The 18,099-nt window shown below is 40.3% G+C and overlaps 1 protein-coding gene across 7 annotated transcripts in view; it reads left to right on the forward strand.

The window, feature by feature from the left end:
• GAB1 (GRB2 associated binding protein 1) overlaps window positions 1-18,099 on the forward strand; it is a 127,347-nt gene that overhangs the window by 89,955 nt on the left and 19,293 nt on the right. For 5 of the 7 annotated variants that reach the window (XM_006053802.4, XM_006053801.4, XM_006053804.4 and 2 more), the window contains 4 exons: window positions 564-858; window positions 11,907-12,132; window positions 12,477-12,557; window positions 16,438-17,039. In XM_006053802.4, coding sequence (XP_006053864.1) covers window positions 564-858; window positions 11,907-12,132; window positions 12,477-12,557; window positions 16,438-17,039 — 1,204 coding nt within the window. The remainder of the gene's footprint in view (window positions 1-563; window positions 859-11,906; window positions 12,133-12,476; window positions 12,558-16,437; window positions 17,040-18,099) is intronic. The other 2 variants (XM_006053803.4, XM_006053805.4) reach the window with 1 other exon arrangement.

The following is an 18,099-nucleotide window of genomic DNA, read 5'->3' on the forward strand; positions in this document are numbered from 1 at the left end:
GTTTTAAATTTTGATCCAGTTTATCTGTTTTTCTTTTTTTTCCTATGCTCTTAGCATCATATTCAAGTACTTATTGTCAAATCTAACATTGTGAAGCTTCCCCCATGTGCTTTTCCAAGAGTTTTATAGTTTTAGCTCTTACGTTTAGGTTTTTGATCCATTTTGAGTTCATCTCTGTATAATATAAGGTGAGGTTGTAATTCTTTTGCAGGTGGATATCCGGGTTTTCCAGCACCATTTACTTTTTCATATTTAATGAAAACTAAATCTTTCTTGATTTGTTGACTTGATAGTATGTCAGTGTAAATGTCTTCTAATATCAATCAATGTCTTCTAATACTTTATCAGATGATAGAGAACAATAAGTGTGTATACACACAGATTATTGAGCTAATTGAGGAGACACCAGTAAACTTGGCAGGAATGGTAGCTTATTCTATGAAAACAAAACAGCATATGTGACTTTCTCTAGTCAATGATCTTGTAAATTTGATTTGACAAATGTGCATCTGAAAAACCTCTCTCAGCTTAACACTGGGTGAATATTTTTGTTTTGTTCCTAGGCATGGAAGAGGAGATGGTTTGTGTTACGCAGTGGCCGTTTAACTGGAGACCCAGATGTCTTGGAATATTACAAAAATGATCACGCCAAGAAGCCTATCCGTATTATTGATTTAAATTTATGTCAGCAAGTTGATGCTGGATTGACATTTAACAAAAAAGAGTTTGAAAACAGCTACATTTTTGATATCAACACCATTGACCGGATTTTCTACTTGGTAGCCGACAGCGAGGAGGAGATGAATAAGTGGGTTCGTTGTATTTGTGACATCTGTGGGTTTAATCCTACAGAAGAAGGTAAGTTAAGTTCAGGATTTTGTGATGCACCCTGAGTTCTCCTTTATTACTGCATTTTAAAAGCCATTATAAAATTCATTGTTATTTCAGTTACACAATATATTTTTTATAATAGTAACAACATGTAGAAAAAGCACACCTCTCAATATCTGGAGAGAAACTTTATGTAAATTTTAGAAAGAAAGACTATCATTGCGGGGCAGGGTCTAAATAATGTCCTGAAGATGACAGGAAGGCATACTTATTTAAAAGTGTTTCTTGAGTTCCAGTATAAATACTAAGTTAAACCTTAACACTGCTGATACTTGATATTTCAACCTATTAAAATAACATTTTCATGCGACTTAACTCTCTAAAGTTTTTTAAATTGAAGTATAGTTGCTGTACAGTATTATATGTTGCTGCTGCTAAGTCACTTCAGTCGTGTCCGACTGTGTGACCCCATAGACGGCAGCCCACAGGCTTCCCCATCCCTGGGATTCTCCAGGCAAGAACACTGGAGAGTGGGTTGCCATTTCCTTCTCCAATGCATGAAAGTGAAAAGTGAAAGTGAAGACACTCAGTCGTGTCCAACTCTTCATGACCCCATGGACTGCAACCCACCAGGCTCCTCCATCCATGGGATTTTCCAGGCAAGAGTACTGGAGTGGGGTGCCATCGCCTTCTCTGGTATTATATGTTACAGCTGTACAATATAATGATTCACAGTTTTTAAAGGGTATGCTCTTTATAAATAAAATATTGGCTATATACCCTGTGTTGTACAATATATCCTTATAACTTTTTCTATACATAATAGTTTGAATCTCTTAATCCCCTTTGAATCTCTTAATGCCCTTTTCTTGAGGTCCCTTACCCTTACTGTGTCCCTCTCCGTTCCCACTCCCTACTGGTAACCACTAATTTCATCTCTATGTCTGAGTCTGCTTCTTTTTTGTTGTATTCACTAGTCTGTAACATTTTGTAAATGCCACATTTAACTAATATCATAAAGTGTTTGTATTTTTTTGTCTGACTTATTTCACTTAACATAACACCCTCCAGGTCTATTTATGTTATTGCAAGTGGCAACATGACTTTCATGACCAAGTAGTATTCCATTATATATATTATATTGATGGTCTATATTACAGTATATCATATCACATCATGATATAATACATACATTATATTCCATTATGTGTGTGTGTATATATATATATATAAACACCACATCCTCTTTATCCATTCATCTAATAATGGACACAGGACTTATTTTTAAACTATATTGGACTGTGGAGTTATGAAATAGCCAAGGTGACTATCAATACCTATGAAAAGAAAATTGAGAATCAGTCACAAAACATGATGAAAAAGAAAAAACATCTCAATTTACTTAACACAAATGCCCTATAAAGCATGTGGAGGAAGAAGGACCTGAGTTTGGAAACAGAGGCAGTGAAGAAAAGCTTCTTAGAGAAGCCCAACTGTGAACTGGAGGCTTTTGAAGGAAGTCATATTCTGTCTACATGAATGGAAGGAGGGATGCAGAACCTGCAGGCTTAGGGGCTAGGGAAGGACGCAGAGGGGGAGTAGACTCCTCCTTGGTTGGAGAAGAGGGCTGTGAATGACAGAGGCAAGGGAAGACTTTCTTAAGGATCTAATATTTGGGTGCCTGTCCTGGAAGAAACTATGATTTTTCCAAAAGTCATGTACGGATATGAGAATTGGACCATAAAGAAGGCTGAGTGCCAAAGAATTGTTGCTTTCAAACTATGGTGTTGGAGAAGACTCTTGAGAGTCCCTGGAACAGCAAGGAGATCAAACCAGTCCATCCTAAAGGAAGTCAGCTGTGAATATTCATTGGAAGGACTGATGCTGAAGCTGAAACTCCAATACTTTGGTCAACTGATGTGAAGAACTGACTCATTTGAAAAGACCCTGATGCTGGGAACAATTGAGGGCAGGAGGAGAAGGGGGAGACAGAGGATGGGATGGTTGGATGGTATCACTGACTCAGTGGACATGAGTTTGGGCAAACCCAGGAGACAGTGAAGGACAGGGAAGCCTGGAGTGCTGCAGTCCATGGTGCTGCAAAGAGTTGGATGCGAATGAGCAACTGAACAACAACCTGGAAGAACTGAGTGATTAAAGACCTCAAGAAGAATTTTACAAGTGGAATTCCTCTTTGGGTGCTTTTATGTAGCTGTCCTGACCTTTAATATTCCTTGTCTGCTTCTCTACTTCTCTTCTTTTTAAAACAAACACTAAGAACCCATGTAGGGGACTCCAGTACTAATTTAGGTTTGCAGAGTCCAAAAGTAGAAATAAAGGTGGCCCAAGGTCTTTGACCCTATTGTCTTCATGGTTATCCTCATGTTGACAAGTGTGCATTTCCAAATACATGTATTGAGGAGCACTGGAGATTTGGTGACGGGTGGAAAAATTGTATTAACAATCAACATCAAGATTTGGACCGAAGTGAAACAGTCATCATCTCCAATTAGCTCAGGTCAGCACTGTTTCCTCTCTGGCCAGGCAGCCCCCAGGAGCAGGAGGCTTCTAGGACTGGGATTGGCCCAGTGGGGAGTGGGGAACCCCCTGCTGAGAGGCTCCAGAATGCTCAAGAGAAAACTGCACTGCGAAAGGGAAGGAGGTGACTGATTTAGACAGGAGGCTAATGACACAGAGCACTTCAACAGAGTTCTGCTGATTAAAAGCCTCAAGAAATTGTTGCGCATATGGAATTAAAGCTTTGGTTGTTTTTGTAAAGTTACTGAATATTGTTCCCAGTTCAAGTGGACCCATGGGTATTATTTCTTAATCCAGTTAAGCTCCTTTCTTGCTTGCAGACATGATCTATAGTTGAGTACAGTGGAGGATTTTGAAGTTGAAGTCACAAATGAGATGGCTCTTTTTTTAATTCAATGTATCTTTTATTTTTTTATTTTATGTAAATTTTTTTTATTTTATATTGGAATACAGTTGATTAACAATGTGTTTCAGGTGTGCAACAAAGTGATTCCGTTATATATATACATGTATCTATCCTTTTTCAAATTCTTTTTTGGTATATATATATTTTTTAAATTTTTAATTGAAGGATAATTGCTTTAAAATATTGTGTTGGTTTCTGCCATACATCAGCATGAATCAGCCATGTGCTGTGCTGTGCTTAGTCACTCAGTCATGTCCAACTCTTTGCGCCCACCAGGCTCCTCTGTCCATGGGGATTCTCCAGGCAAGAATGCTGGAGTGGGTTGCCATGCCCTCCTCCAGGGGGGTCTTCCTAACCCAGGGATCGAACCCACGTCACCCACATTGCAGGCAGATTCTTTACCGTCTGTGCTACCAGGGCAACATAAATCAGCCATAGGTATATATACATTTGTCCCCTCCCTCGAATCTCCCTCCCACCTCCCATCCCATCCCACCCCTCCTAAGTTGTCATAGAGCACTGGTTTGAGCTCCCTGAGTCATCCAGCACATTCCCACTGGCTATCTGTTTTACATATGGTAATGCGTATGTTTCCATGCTGTTCTCTCCACTCATCCCACCCTCTCCTTCCCTGCACTGTGTCCACAAGAATATCCCGTTGGTATATATGTACCACAGCTTCTTTATCCAGTCATCTGCCAGTGGACAAGATGGCTCTCTTTTTAATGGTTATTTAACAGCCAGTCAGTAATAATGATTTATTTAGACACCACATGGGTTGCACTGTATAATGGCTTGTCAGCTAAAATAATTTAAGTATTTGTATAGTCTTTGTGCCGATGTTGTTCTTTAACCTGCTTCCTTTTCAATTTAGAATTTGTTTGGGGGGATATGAAGTCAGACTTCTGTTTCCATTGGTATAGATTCAGCTGATCTGAAGACTCCAGTAGGTGTTCTTCTGTCTCTCTGTTTGTTTTCTTTATAATTCTCCTAGTTAACAAAGGATATTCAGTGCCCTCTTAGTACATTCTTCAGTCAAGGAACGTGAGTGCGTAATTTTTTAGAAGCACTTTCATAGGGTGGTTAGAGTTGATCACCCCCCAGATGAGAATGTCTAATGCTCAGGTATCCCAAATTAGCTTTACAAGTGTGAAGGCATAGAGTCTGGTTTATGTGTCCACCTTAGAATGGTCTTTATCATCTGGGAACTTGATGAACACCCACCCAGTCAGCTCGAGGAAGTGGGTAAGTTTTGTCTGCTTGAGAAAACTGATACATTAATATACCCAGTTATTTGAGTTTGCCAGGGATCTGCTAGGCTTTGGGCATTCATTCAACCAATATATATTAGGTGACTAGTTAGGGACACAGACAGATGAAGTATTATAGGCAGAGAACTGAGCATCTTATGAGAGAGCATTCATACCCAGAATAATTCATTACAGTTGATAAATCTTCTTGCCTAGACAATCCCATAGACAGAGGAGCCTAGTTGGCTACAGTCCATAGGGTCACAGAGTCGGACACAACTGAAATGACTTAGCACAGCATGGCACAAGTTATACACGTGTGTGTGTGTGTGTGTACATATGTTTATATTTATGTGTCATACTTCAGTATATATTAAAATATTAATATATAATCTATATTAGTATAGTTGGTATAATTAGTATAATCTATATAATGTATTATATAATATATAAAAGTATACATGTATTTTAAAGTGTGATACCATGAGAGTGTGTAAATACACTTCTTACCTTCATAGAGTTTACAGGAGTGCATGCATGCTAAATCACTTCAGTTGTGTCCAACTCTTTGTGACCACAAGGACTGTGGCCCACCAGGCGCCTCTGTCCATGGGATTTCCTAGGCAAGAATCTGGAGTGGGTTGCCATTCCCTACTGCAGGGGATCTTCCCAACCAGGGGATCAAACCCACGACTCTTAAGTCTCCTGCATTGGGAGGCAGTTCCTTTACCACTTGCACCATCTCAGAAGCCCAGTCTAGTAGTAGAGGGGCAAATACTAGGAAATATAATGCAGGTTGATAGGTGCTCTGCTAAACGGGAAAAAAAGCAAAGCAGCTGATTTTGTCTCAGGAGGGCCAGGAAAAGCCTAGGTAGTTATAAATGGCTCTGTGACTATAACTGATACTGTACTGAGAGCTGAATTTTTGTCCTTAATGGAACAGTTTCAGTGGCATTAGTAGTCAAAATCGGTTACAATGCCTGTTTTCACTTCGTAAACTTCCTAGTATAGGGAAGGGGAAGTTTCAAAACTTGAAAGCCAGCTTTTCAGTAGCAAAACTCAAATCCTTATAAAACAGATTAGAAGTGTATCTGTCTTGAGTGAAGCTCTCAGTTTGTGAACTTGTAATCTTCACAGTATCCATGAAGCGAGAGGTCGTAAGAAAATGTATGATTAATCAAATTCAGTATGATTAATCAAATTTGATGTATATATGCTGAGTTGGTTACCAAGAATAGCTATGCTAATCACAAATGACTTTTCTGTTCATTAAAGCAAGTCCCTAAGAGTTTCAATTTGCCAGTACTTTTAAATTTTAGATCCTGAGCTATATCTGAATTCATCTGTGTTTATTTTTTCAATTCTACAGTTTAGATATTTTACGAATTCATCTTGGCCACCTCCCAAATAACCACAGTTAGAAATGTCTTACTAGGCTGTGTTGGAGACTTGAGTTTCTTGGAGTAAATCAGTGAAAGATGAGCAGTCTTCATTGTGTCCTATCAAGGATCCACACAAATAGTTTTACTTTGCTCCATAATTTTGGTTTTTGATGCACAGCAGCAAAACTGCAAAAAGGCTTTAAAGCCAACCACTGTGTTCCCCTATTCATTTGTAGTAGCTGACTTTGCTAGATGCCTTTTTAAAAATTCTGATCTTTAAAGATTTGTATCAAATTCTAAACTACAGAGAACTACTGTTACCCTTTGTGATCACATTTATACAGTTGAATATGACAAGGCAAATATCAAAATGTCTTTGTTCTTCCATTAACTTTATTACCTGCTTTATACTCTCATGCTTCCAGATAGATCTCACCCCCACTCACGAAATAATAGGTGCTTTTGTCTTTACCTAGATCTGTCCCCTGAGCCCTGGGCTCTTCCCTTTCCAGACAGCCAAACCTGCTCCCACTCTTGGCTTAAAATTAATAACACAAAATGATTTTTCACTGTAACTAGTTTCAGTAGATGTGAAAAGAAATAGACTATGCTTATTACAGTCTGAGAACATAACTGTCCCTGATCCCTAGGAGAATAACTAATTTTCCCCTGAAAACAAAAGGAAAGGGGAAAAATCTGACCTGTGTTTTGATTCCAGGAACCTCTCAAAATATCATTACCATGTTATTTCCGCCGCCCCAGGTGACCATTGCTATTATTGAATACTCAGAATGCTGGCAGGCTGAATCTGTTTTTCAATTCTAGCTCATTGCACTGTGTGTGGTTCCTATAAATGCTTTTATTTAGTAGTCTGGAGACTTAGAAACTAATTTCTTTTGTTTTTCTTGGAAATATGCAGTTTTATTTTTGTTTCTACACTGAGGTGGAAGCTATAAAATCTGCTAAACAAGTGCCAGGAAACTCAGCCTTAGGGCTGAACACAGCTTGGCGCAAAGGCTCCTGGTCTCATTTCAGGTGCATGTGTAGAAAACTGCCTCTTCATCAGTTGAGTTGCTTTTCTCAAAATGCCTGGATAATACTGGCTTTAAAAAAAGTAATGTGATTGTCTGATAGTCCTGCTTTTAGAAAGTAGATAAACTAATGTGTGAGGATATGCACCTGCTCCCGTTTCTGCAAAGCACTGCTTCTTAATTGGGGGACTTAAATTTCCTTTTATTTATTCTTTTACTCAGCTATAACTTAATTACTGTGAAAAGTACAGTTCTAAAGTGTACAGTTCAATATAGTTTTATTTATCCATTCTGTATCTAGATGTAGAAATAGAAATCTGTGAAACCCGCCACTCAAACCAAGAAATGGAACAAATCCAATCCCCGACAATGTTTTCTCATGCGTCTTCCTTGTAAAAACACAGGAAGAAGTTCAAATGTAACCATTATTTTGCTTCTCTCACTATAGTTTTGCTTATGCTTGAAGTTTATACAAATAAAACCATTGAGTCTGACGTTTTTCCAGTAGTAAGTCTGTGAGATCCACCCATGTTCCATGCGGAGTTCTACATTCTATGTAGCCCACCACTGTGTGAATATATTGTAAATTATTTTATTACCACATGCTTGGGCCTCCCAGGTGGTGCTCGTAGAACCTGTCTGCGAATGTAGCAGACATAAGAGACACGGGTTTGATCCCTGGGTCAGAAAGATCCCCTGGAGGAGGGCATAGCAACCCACTCCAGTATTCTTGCCTGGAGAATCCCATGGATCCCATGTAGCCTGGTGGGGCCAGAGTCCACAGGGTTGCTAAGAGTCAGACACGACTGAAGTGACTTAGCATGTATGCACCACTTGCTCAGGTAGGGTATGTCAGTAGTTACAAACTCAGAGGGTCTTGTCATGTCAGTTTTGTAACATTCTCCCTTACCAATAAGAAAGAGTGTCATTGCTTCCCTGGGCTTAAGCACATGTTTGGTTAAAAAATATATTATTTTGAATATTTCGAGGCATTATCTGGGCACCCCATCCCGTCTTGTGTGAGGAACACTTACTCCAGAGCATTATGGTTCCAGAAACCATAATGTGCAGAAAGGTAAAAAATCTGTGCATTAAGGTAGGCATCCTGTGACCCAATCTATTACTTGTGGTTCTCCTCAAGAACAATCTACTCCTGTTCACTGAAAACTTGTTAAGACTTAGCAGTCCTTATGAGCTTTCTAAGTAAAATTCAACTAAGAGTTTGCTACAGTAGCTTATTAAGCCTTTACTACATGCTAATGATTCTCTTCATGCCTTCTGAATTAAGAGACAGGAAATAATTTTACACACAGAAGCACACCCTATGCTGCTGTTTGATTCCCAGAAACACGATATTGGTATTACTTAGAAAGATCAGTAAGTCAGAAACCCAAGTGAGGCAGAAAGTGATAAACACAGTCTGCTCAACTACTCATAGGGTCGAGTGGGGGCTAATCCCATGTCTTTGTAAGGTCAAAGGAAGGTTCTTCTTTCAGACCAGTTGGTTAACTTTGGCTAGAAATCTGTTATAGAATATCTAGACACCACCATACTGGCATTGAAATATGCAGACTTGAGTATATAGTCGAATTACCATGAGTAAAGTCATCCCAAACAGTAAACGTTGAAGACGGTCCATTATCTGAGTCCCAAGTCGTTAATGCTTTTTGGAACGATTGGGATTGCTGTTCACGGCTGTTTGAAGGTCTTTTCTTCCATGAGCTAGCTAGTGAACATAATGGAAGTTTCTTTCTAGTTCTTGCCACTTATTGTGAACAATCCCCATCCTCCTTCCAGAAAATTGAGAGACTCTTGCATCATTCACAGGTGGCAGAAATGGAAGGTTAAAAATGAAATAGTCCCATTGTGTTAATAAAAACAAGGCGAGACAAAACTGATTGCTTAGCTGGGTGACTGTTTTCCCACTAAAGATGAATCACTCAGTTCATTTAGTATGTAGCCATCCAGTGTAGTTTCTGCTATAGGAAAAGTGTGTCTATGAAAACAACCACCTGGAAAAGTTGTTTTAGGAATTACAGTGGAAAACTAGAATTCATACTGTTTGATACAAGTAATGTTTTGGCTGGGTTTGGTTTGATTTTGTTTGGGCAGAAGTAAACACTGAACTGGATTGTACAATTTCACCAAATCTCTGGCAAAAGAAAGAAGTATGTGAAATAGACTTGTAAACACACCCTTGAGGGTACATGGGATGCAGCAACTACTCTGTGATCTCTCTGCTGCTTTTCTCGCCTCAGTGTTGTGTGTATTTTTCTTAAGCTCTCTAAAGGGTAAATATTTTTCATAGTTCTCTGAAGTTGAACACTCCACGAGGATTTCCTCTGAGTCACTGATAAATCTATGGCATTTTAAATCCCCTTGAATAAATCTCTTTATATTTGTAACAGAATCAAAGCAGTAAAAATTTCATGAGGCTTGTTAGAAACACTATTTATAACCAACATCAGACATGATGAGGTTCGTATGAGTTCTCATGAAATTATGGCATTATCTCATATAAATGTTGGAATGTTTTATTTTTCCACCATCTTCTGTTCTGGCCTTTCATAAATAAGAAAGAATGAATGAATGAATTCCTATCGTAATTGAAAGGGAAAGTCACTCAGTCATGTCTGACTCATTGCGACCCCATGGACTGTAGCCCGCCAGGCTCCTCTATCCATGAGATTTCCTCTCAGGCAAGAATACTGAAGTGGGTTGCCATTTCCTTCTCCAGGGGATCTTCCCAACCCAGGGCTTGAACCCACGTCTCCTGCATTGGCAGGTGGATTCTTTACCACTGAGCCACCTGGGAAGCCCAAAAATGGCAGTGAAGTGAAGTGAAAGTCACTCAATCATGTCTGACTTTTTGTGACCCCATGGACTATACAGTCCATGGAATTCTCCAGGCCACAGTACTGGAGTGGGTAGCCTTTCCCTTCTCCAGGGGATCTTCCCAACCCAGGGATTGAACCCGGGTCTCCCACATTGCAAGTGGATTCTTTACCAGCTGAGCCACAAGGAAAGCCCAAGAATACTGGAGTGGGTAGTCTATCCCTTCTCCAGCGGATCTTCCCAACCCAAGAATTGAACAGGGTCTCCTGCATTGCAGGCGGTTTCTTTACCAACTGAGCTATCCGGGGTGAAAGATACAATACTCGCATGTTATTATTCAGGCTTTACCATTAGGATATGAGCTTCTCTGCCTAGGAAGAAGAGTTTTGAAATGAGTTACTTAATCCTGGCTGTAGTGCATATGTGGATGTTAATGTTGAATACATAAAGACCTCATCAAAAGCATGTGGACTTACTCTGTAGAATTCAGAGGAGAGCAGACGTGTAGCCCTTCCCTAGGGAATTGATAGACCAAATAACCTGCCTATTATTCTATTCTGTAGAACATTTTAAGTCTTCTTACCATGTTTTAGCATCTTTAGGTAATGTTCTATTGTGAAAAATCTCAGTTTCAACCCAGCCTTTTTTGTTCTAATATAAACAGATTTGTTTATTTGAATATGAGCATTTATCCTTTTTCCCTGGATTTATAGCCTTGTATTGCTAACCAGACTAACAGAGAGTTTTTCTCCTGGGTCCTCAATAATTTCCATAGCTGTCAGTGAATACAGTGAGATTTTTTTTTTTCTAGGCTTTCCAGTTGTTTTCAAATAACTTATTACACAGTTTAGCTATTTTCACATGTCTTCTCAGAATGCAGTTAAGTGTTTAATAAATTACTACTTTCTCTGCTGACTGCTTTTGCATGAAAGTACTACAGAAATCCAGTAAATGGAAAATAAGGCTATGAGCTGAGGGAAAAGCTGTTTCCTTAAATGTGAATCCTGGAACTAGACATATTTCTCCCTAGTCAGTTGAGAGGTACAAAGAAAAGAATGAACAGCACAATAAACATGGGGAGAAGAGCTGGCCCTGGTATATACAGCATCACGTGCCTGTAGATTCCATATAATAAAGTGGGTCTCCTTAGAAGGCTGGCTTGACTTAGAAAGGTTGGCTTTGCCACTTGATTATCATGGGGAAAAAAATCTGCCGCTACTTGTGCTAACATCTCCATTCCCAATAGCCTCAAAATCAAAGTCTTCAAAGCAGTGTTAACTGCGGCTTTTTTTTGGTGGCGTTTGGAACCTTAGCTCCCTGTCCAGGGATTGAACCCAGGCCCCAGCAGTGAAAGCACCGCCAGGGAATTCCCAGCCATGGGGTTTTTTTGTTTGTTTGTTTGTTTCTTTTAAGAGCATCTGGAAGAAAGAGCCCTATCTTCAGATCTCTTTTAACGAGAACCAATAATTTTCTGTATCAGCATTACCATTTCCATGGTACAAATTTTAACTGACCTTGTCCTAGTTTATCCAGGTCCTCTGTGTTAAACGATTTACCCCCAAACTTTCAATGAGCTGTGTTAAAGAAACCTTAAGATGGGATGGACAGTGATGGCCACACTTGGGTTTTGCAGATCCTGTGAAAGCACCTGGCAGCTCCTTACAGGCACCAGCCGATTTACCATTGGCGATAAGCACCGCACCACCGTCCTCCCAGGTGGGTGCCTCTGCTGCTGCTGCCCCGCCTCCCTATCAGCTCATCAGCCTTCCACCACACCTGGAAACCCTTGGCATCCAGGAGGATCCTCAAGACTACCTCTTGCTAATCAACTGTCAAAGCAAGAAGCCTGAACCCACCAGGTAAACCACGTGTGGTGCCTGTGCGTGCATACACTGAGGCCTCTCACCTTGAAACTTTTCTAACCCTGATTTGAAGGCTTAAACCATCTATAGAAGGTCATCTCTTAGGCTTACACTTCAGGGTGATGTTCCTCCGCTAATGATTTCTGATATTGAGATTTTATTGAAGAAACACATTGTTGATCATTTTTTGGCAAAGAACACTCATGCCTTCATGGCTTTTTTTGGAAATCTGTCTCCTGGGTCTTAGTCTTTGTTACGGACTCACAGTGTTACTTGCTTAACAGATGTCACTGATTTATAAATGGTGATCTTGCTCCATTTCTTATGTGATTGTAAACCAGCCAAGGGTCATCTTTTGTTTCTGAAGAAGGAGAGGAATACCTACTGCTAGAAGATTTTGAAAGCAAAACGATTCCATTGCAGTGAGTGTGTTGTGGTTGCTTTGAATCTGTGTGAGAAATTAATCACACAGGTAAAATCCCAATACAGCAAATTTTATGGATTTAACAAATCAGATGTTACTGAAATTTGGCAAAATCAAATATATTGCTAAAAACGTTGAAACTTTCAAATCTTCACACCTGGCAATGAAGCAGAGCTTACCACATGCCTTGACTTAACAGATTTTTAAGTAGAATGAAGTATATGGGTTTCAGCCCTTGACCAAAAGTATAAAACCTTTCCCCAAGCTCTTGGTTTCCCTGTCACCTTTTTTTTTAATGCGCCCCATTTTTTAAGTCTTTATGGAATTTGTTACAATATTGTTCCTGTTTTCTGTTTTGGTTTTTTGGCCGCTAGGCATGTGGGATCTTAGTTCCCTAACTAGGAATCAAACCTGCACTCCCTGCATTGGAAGGTAAAGTCCACCACTGGACCACCAAGGAAGTCCCTCCCTGTCATCTTTATGTCTGCTCCCAGACCCCTCTCTTCTTTTAATTATATTTTAATTTGGTTATTCGTCTCATTTGATGTTGATAACTGGAGGCTGGAAGTAATAATGAGAGTTGAGGCAGAAACAGATGATCAGGATGCCTGTGATACCATTAACAGCTGTATGACACCTAGTAATGTTGTTGTTTTTCAGTTGCTGAGTCATGTCCGACTCTTTGCGACCCTATGAACTGCGTCATGCCAGGCTTCCCTGTCTCACTATCTCCCTGAGTTTGCTCAAACTCATGACCATTTGAATCAGTGATGCCATCCAACCATCTCATTCTCTGTCATACCTTTCTCCTTTTGCCCTCAATCTTTCCCAGAACTAGTAATATTGGGTATATTTCTTGTGTTAATTTGCATTATTTAAGGAGGATGCAAATTGCATTGAAATGTGATATTTTTTAAACATATTAGATTCCAGAATTATTTTTGTAACAAAAAAAGATTTTTTTTTCATGTAGGAAATGACTGTTATTGGACCCTAGGATCATACAAACTCCTTGTTCAAAAATTTTTATATAGAATTTGTTAAGATCCATAAATTAGTTTCTGAGAACCATTCCCTGGAATAGCGGAAGAAGCTCACAAACCTTCCAAAGATACGTTTCTATATATTTGTTATAATGGGATTTTACCTGTAAAAGTAGACAGAAAATTATAAATCATCACAAGTTAATAATATAAAATTCTAACTTGATTTTGCTTGTTTGCTGTGAGACTTTAAAATTACACACTCGCAACTTTGTTGCATATGCTACTAACTAAGATTTTATTTTAGGGAACTCCACAATTATTTTTCCGTATCTGCCTTTTTAAAAGCCAACAGCTAAGTGACAGTTTTCAGTACATTTTCTTTTATGTAGTGTCTTTCATCCATCTCACTGGTATCACGGCTTTCGTATTGTCACAGAAATTATGCTCAAAATCGTTACTCTCATATATTTTGTATCTGTATTTTGCAAAAGTGACAGTTCCATAGCAAATACTTGTGAAGTATCCACTATGGGCTCACCGTTTCGCAGGCTCTAGAAAGGTACAAACTAATGCTCTAAGATACAGCCCCCTCAGGCGCAGTCACCTTCAGAGTTTCAGAGTAAAGCATGAAGGTACTTACAGATGAAGGCAAGATGTGAGCATTGCCTTAGAACTATGTTTGTCCTGCAAGACTGAGCTCAGACTTCTGCTCCTCCAGGAGACCTTCCCCCAGACATCCAGGCAGGATTAAATGTCTCTGGGTTTTCACAGCATCCCAGGTGTGCCTCCATGTCTCCCAGAATCGGAAGTAACTTGCTAGCTGCATTTATTCTCTGTTAAACTCGAAACCAGTCAAGGACAGGGAATCTAGTACTCATTGCACCTCTAGCTTCCTCTTCACGTTTGAATTAAATGAAATGCATATTTTAGAATATGGGTTAGAAATTCCTAGAAAGGACAGTGCGTATGTTTTCAAGATGGAGGACGAGACGCTTCGTAAGAGGAGTAGGCTTTGAACCATACGTAGTTGGTGGCAGGAGACAGTCATGAAAAATGTATGTAAAAATAGCCTAAGGGCAAGGGAAAGTGAAGATGAGAGCCAGCAGAGGAAGACAGTAAGGAAGAGAGCCTGCTTGGAGTGAAGGGGTCCACTGAGGAACCAGTAGGTCGTAAGATTGGACCTGCAAGGTGGAACCAGGCTATTAATAGTAGCCTCAGTGCCAAGTAGAGTAGTTTGTAGGCTTTTTGTAGTTCCCGTAGACTGTAGGAACTCTTAACAGGATTTTCTCTGAATTAGATGAGTGACATGAAAACCAGGTTTTGAAAATATTGACCTTCCAACAGTCTTGGTCCTGTGGGTGGTACCATGGATATATTGGAAGAGGGAGAAACTAGAGGAAAGACGTTTACTGAGGAAGGTCCAGTGTTGGAGATTTCAGCAGAGACCCAGACGTGAACTTGGGTGGTGACAGTGGGAACAGAGAAGGGGAATAGATAACTTGGGTAGAAAGAAGGACTTTGTGCCCAAGCGATGGTGGTGATCAGAGAGAATGAATCAAAGCTGATGGGGTTCCAAATTTAGACAATCCAGATAAAGACATTTCTTGTCAAGGCAAGTCAGAAGGGGCCACCAATTTGAGAAGTAAGTTGAGTTTGATGTACACATGAGCAAGGGAACTCTGGGATAAGCAAGTGGAAATAAATTTGAACCATTTGCAGATATGGGACTCAGAGTTTGGTGAGAAGATGGGAGTCGTCAGCATTCAGTAGAGATGAAGTTACAGGAAAGGAGGATTTCTTAATGGTGTGTGCGGTAAAGACTTAGAGGACTATTTCCTGATAGCCACTTCCAGGTGGACATATAGGAAGAAAGGGTTGATCAGTGAAACAAGGGCATAATCAGTGAGGAAGAAGGAAAGTCAGGATATTGCAGTCAAGTTCCTGTGATACTGGGCGGGAGGGGAGAGTTTCAGTGAATAAATGCAATACCCCATGCCAGATGTTACCAAGATGTCAGGAAGATATGCCCTTGAAAAGAACTATCACAAGTTACTATTTTTTAAATACTGAGTTTAAGTTCCTCCAGGACTTTGAACAACACACATAGGTAGTTAAGGTATCTAGTTTAGCATTAAGGAAAGACAAATACCCTGGTATTGGTAGCATTTTTACTTACTCCCAAATTTTGTGATACCACAAAATACAGAGACTGAAAATGCACCCAAAGTATAAAAGACACTCTAGTGAAATTTCTTAAGGTGAATTATTGTTTGGAGTTGACTAACCCCATGGCTTGTATTTTGATCCTTTGATCCTATGACATTGGCTAAATATCTGTTAAAGAAAATTAGTAGAAAGGAAGATACGCAGAACCTATTGCGTTGACACCTTGTAGATCACACTGAATTCATTCAATACCAGGTCATCGTTAGGTTTGATAACAGAGTGCCACAGGTGAGCTAAAGAGCTAAGGATCACCTTGATAAACTATTGGTATGAAGTTTTTGCATGCTCTTCAGAGGAAATGCTTTTCCCAGTGTCCTGTGCCTTAATCATTTACCTTCCTCTGAATTTTGTACCTTTCTAATTACAGTGCTTCAGGAATTGTGGTTTTATGTGTGGAATTCATAGGTGGAGTTGAGGGTGTGGGCAGGTACAGAACAGGAATTAGGGAGAATGCTTTTGGTTTTGCGGTGGCGGTATTGTTATCTGGTGCATAATCGTAAAAAACTTAGGAACATTCGTGCTTCCAATCGGATGGATCACACACACCAAAAAATCGAATGAGAAAAAGCCATGGATTTTGATTGCTAAGCTAGAAGTATATTTACTAAAATGTAGTCCTAGGTCTTCACCGTGTTTTCTCTTCTGTCATTAACCATTTTTATTTAGAACGCACGCTGATTCTGCAAAATCCACCTCTTCGGAAACCGACTGCAATGATAACGTCCCTTCTCATAAAAACCCCGCTTCCTCCCAGAGCAAACATGGAGTGAACGGCTTTTTCCAGCAGCACATGATGTACGACTCGCCACCGTCTCGCGCTGCATCCCTCTCCGTAGACTCCAGCCTTTACAACCTGCCCCGCAGTTACTCCCACGACGTTTTACCAAAGGTGTCTCCATCGAGTACCGAAGCAGACGGAGAACTGTATGTTTTTAACACCCCGTCTGGGACCTCGAGCGTGGAGCCTCAAATGAGGCATGTATCTATTAGTTATGACATTCCTCCAACACCTGGTAATACTTACCAGATTCCACGAACATTTCCAGAAGGCACCTTGGGGCAGACGTCAAAGCTAGACACTATTCCAGATATTCCTCCACCTCGGCCACCGAAACCGCATCCGGCTCATGACCGATCTCCTGTGGACACGTGTAGCATCACACGCACGGCCTCGGACACTGACAGCAGTTACTGTATCCCAACAGCTGGGCTGCCGCCCTCACGTAGCAATACCATTTCCACTGTGGACCTGAACAAATTGCGAAAAGGTCAGCACCCATGGGCTTCTGCCGGGTTAGAGGTTAATGGTAGAAAATCTCTCTCTCTCTCTTTTTTTTTTAACATTTTCTCCTGCAGTTTGTTTTGTGTTTTTTCCCCCAAGATGTTTTGTTTGTTTTACTTATTTATTTTTTAATTTTTTTGCTGCACTTTGTGGCAGGTGGGATCTTAGTTCCCCCACCAGGGGTCGAACCTGTGACCCAGGCACTGGAAGCCGGGAGCCTTAATCACTGGACCACCAGAGAAGTCCCCAAAACTTCTTTTTGTTCTTGGAAGCAAAGTGTGATGTTAAAAGACAGTCCCTTTTTCCTTCAGCGCTGCAGGTATCCACTGAGATACCAAAGGTGTCAGAGTCTCAGTGAATCCTGGGAAGTATGTTTGTGTGTTCGGCATGTGCCTCTATGCGTGTTTTGCTGTAAGGGAAGAAGAGGAGGAGTTTTACATCCCTGAAGAAGTATGGCCTTGGTAATATTTTAGGCTTCAGGAAGCCTGCAGCCCTCTTTCTCCCTTTCTCTGTATCCTGGGTGAGCAGACCCGTGGGGCAGAGGAACAGGAAATGGACCAGCCACAAAGCCTTGCCGGGTCATGCCCTTTCCTGTATTTGTGTCCTGGTACGGCCACTGCTGTGTTACATCTGTTTGGCTTTGTTTCCTTCCTTCCCTGATCAACAGTTTTTACACTGTGTCTACCAGGTGGTACTCAGGGCTCTGTTCGTTTCCTTCCCAGATAACAGTTTTTACACTGTGTCTGCCAGTTGGTACTCAGTTCCAATCAAGTCATTCTGCTTTTTGTTTATTTGGTTTTATTTATTTTTAAAGCTGTTAATCTTCTCTCCCCTTACCCCTAGTCATTTTACCAATTTCTGTACTGTTGAATCTTGGTTAGATTCTGAGGTTCTTAGAGACCTGAAAATTAAAAAAAAAAAAGTTTAAAAGGCACAGACCCTAAAAACTATGTGCTGACACTTTTGGATTTCATGATAAGAGTTATCCAGTTGTTTTAAAGAAGATGAAGATCTGATGTGTTGTGAACGGTGCTTGTACCAATACT

The sequence above is a fragment of the Bubalus bubalis genome, chromosome 17 (genome assembly GCF_019923935.1).
Source record: "Bubalus bubalis isolate 160015118507 breed Murrah chromosome 17, NDDB_SH_1, whole genome shotgun sequence".
Classification (NCBI taxonomy): domain Eukaryota; kingdom Metazoa; phylum Chordata; class Mammalia; order Artiodactyla; family Bovidae; genus Bubalus; species Bubalus bubalis.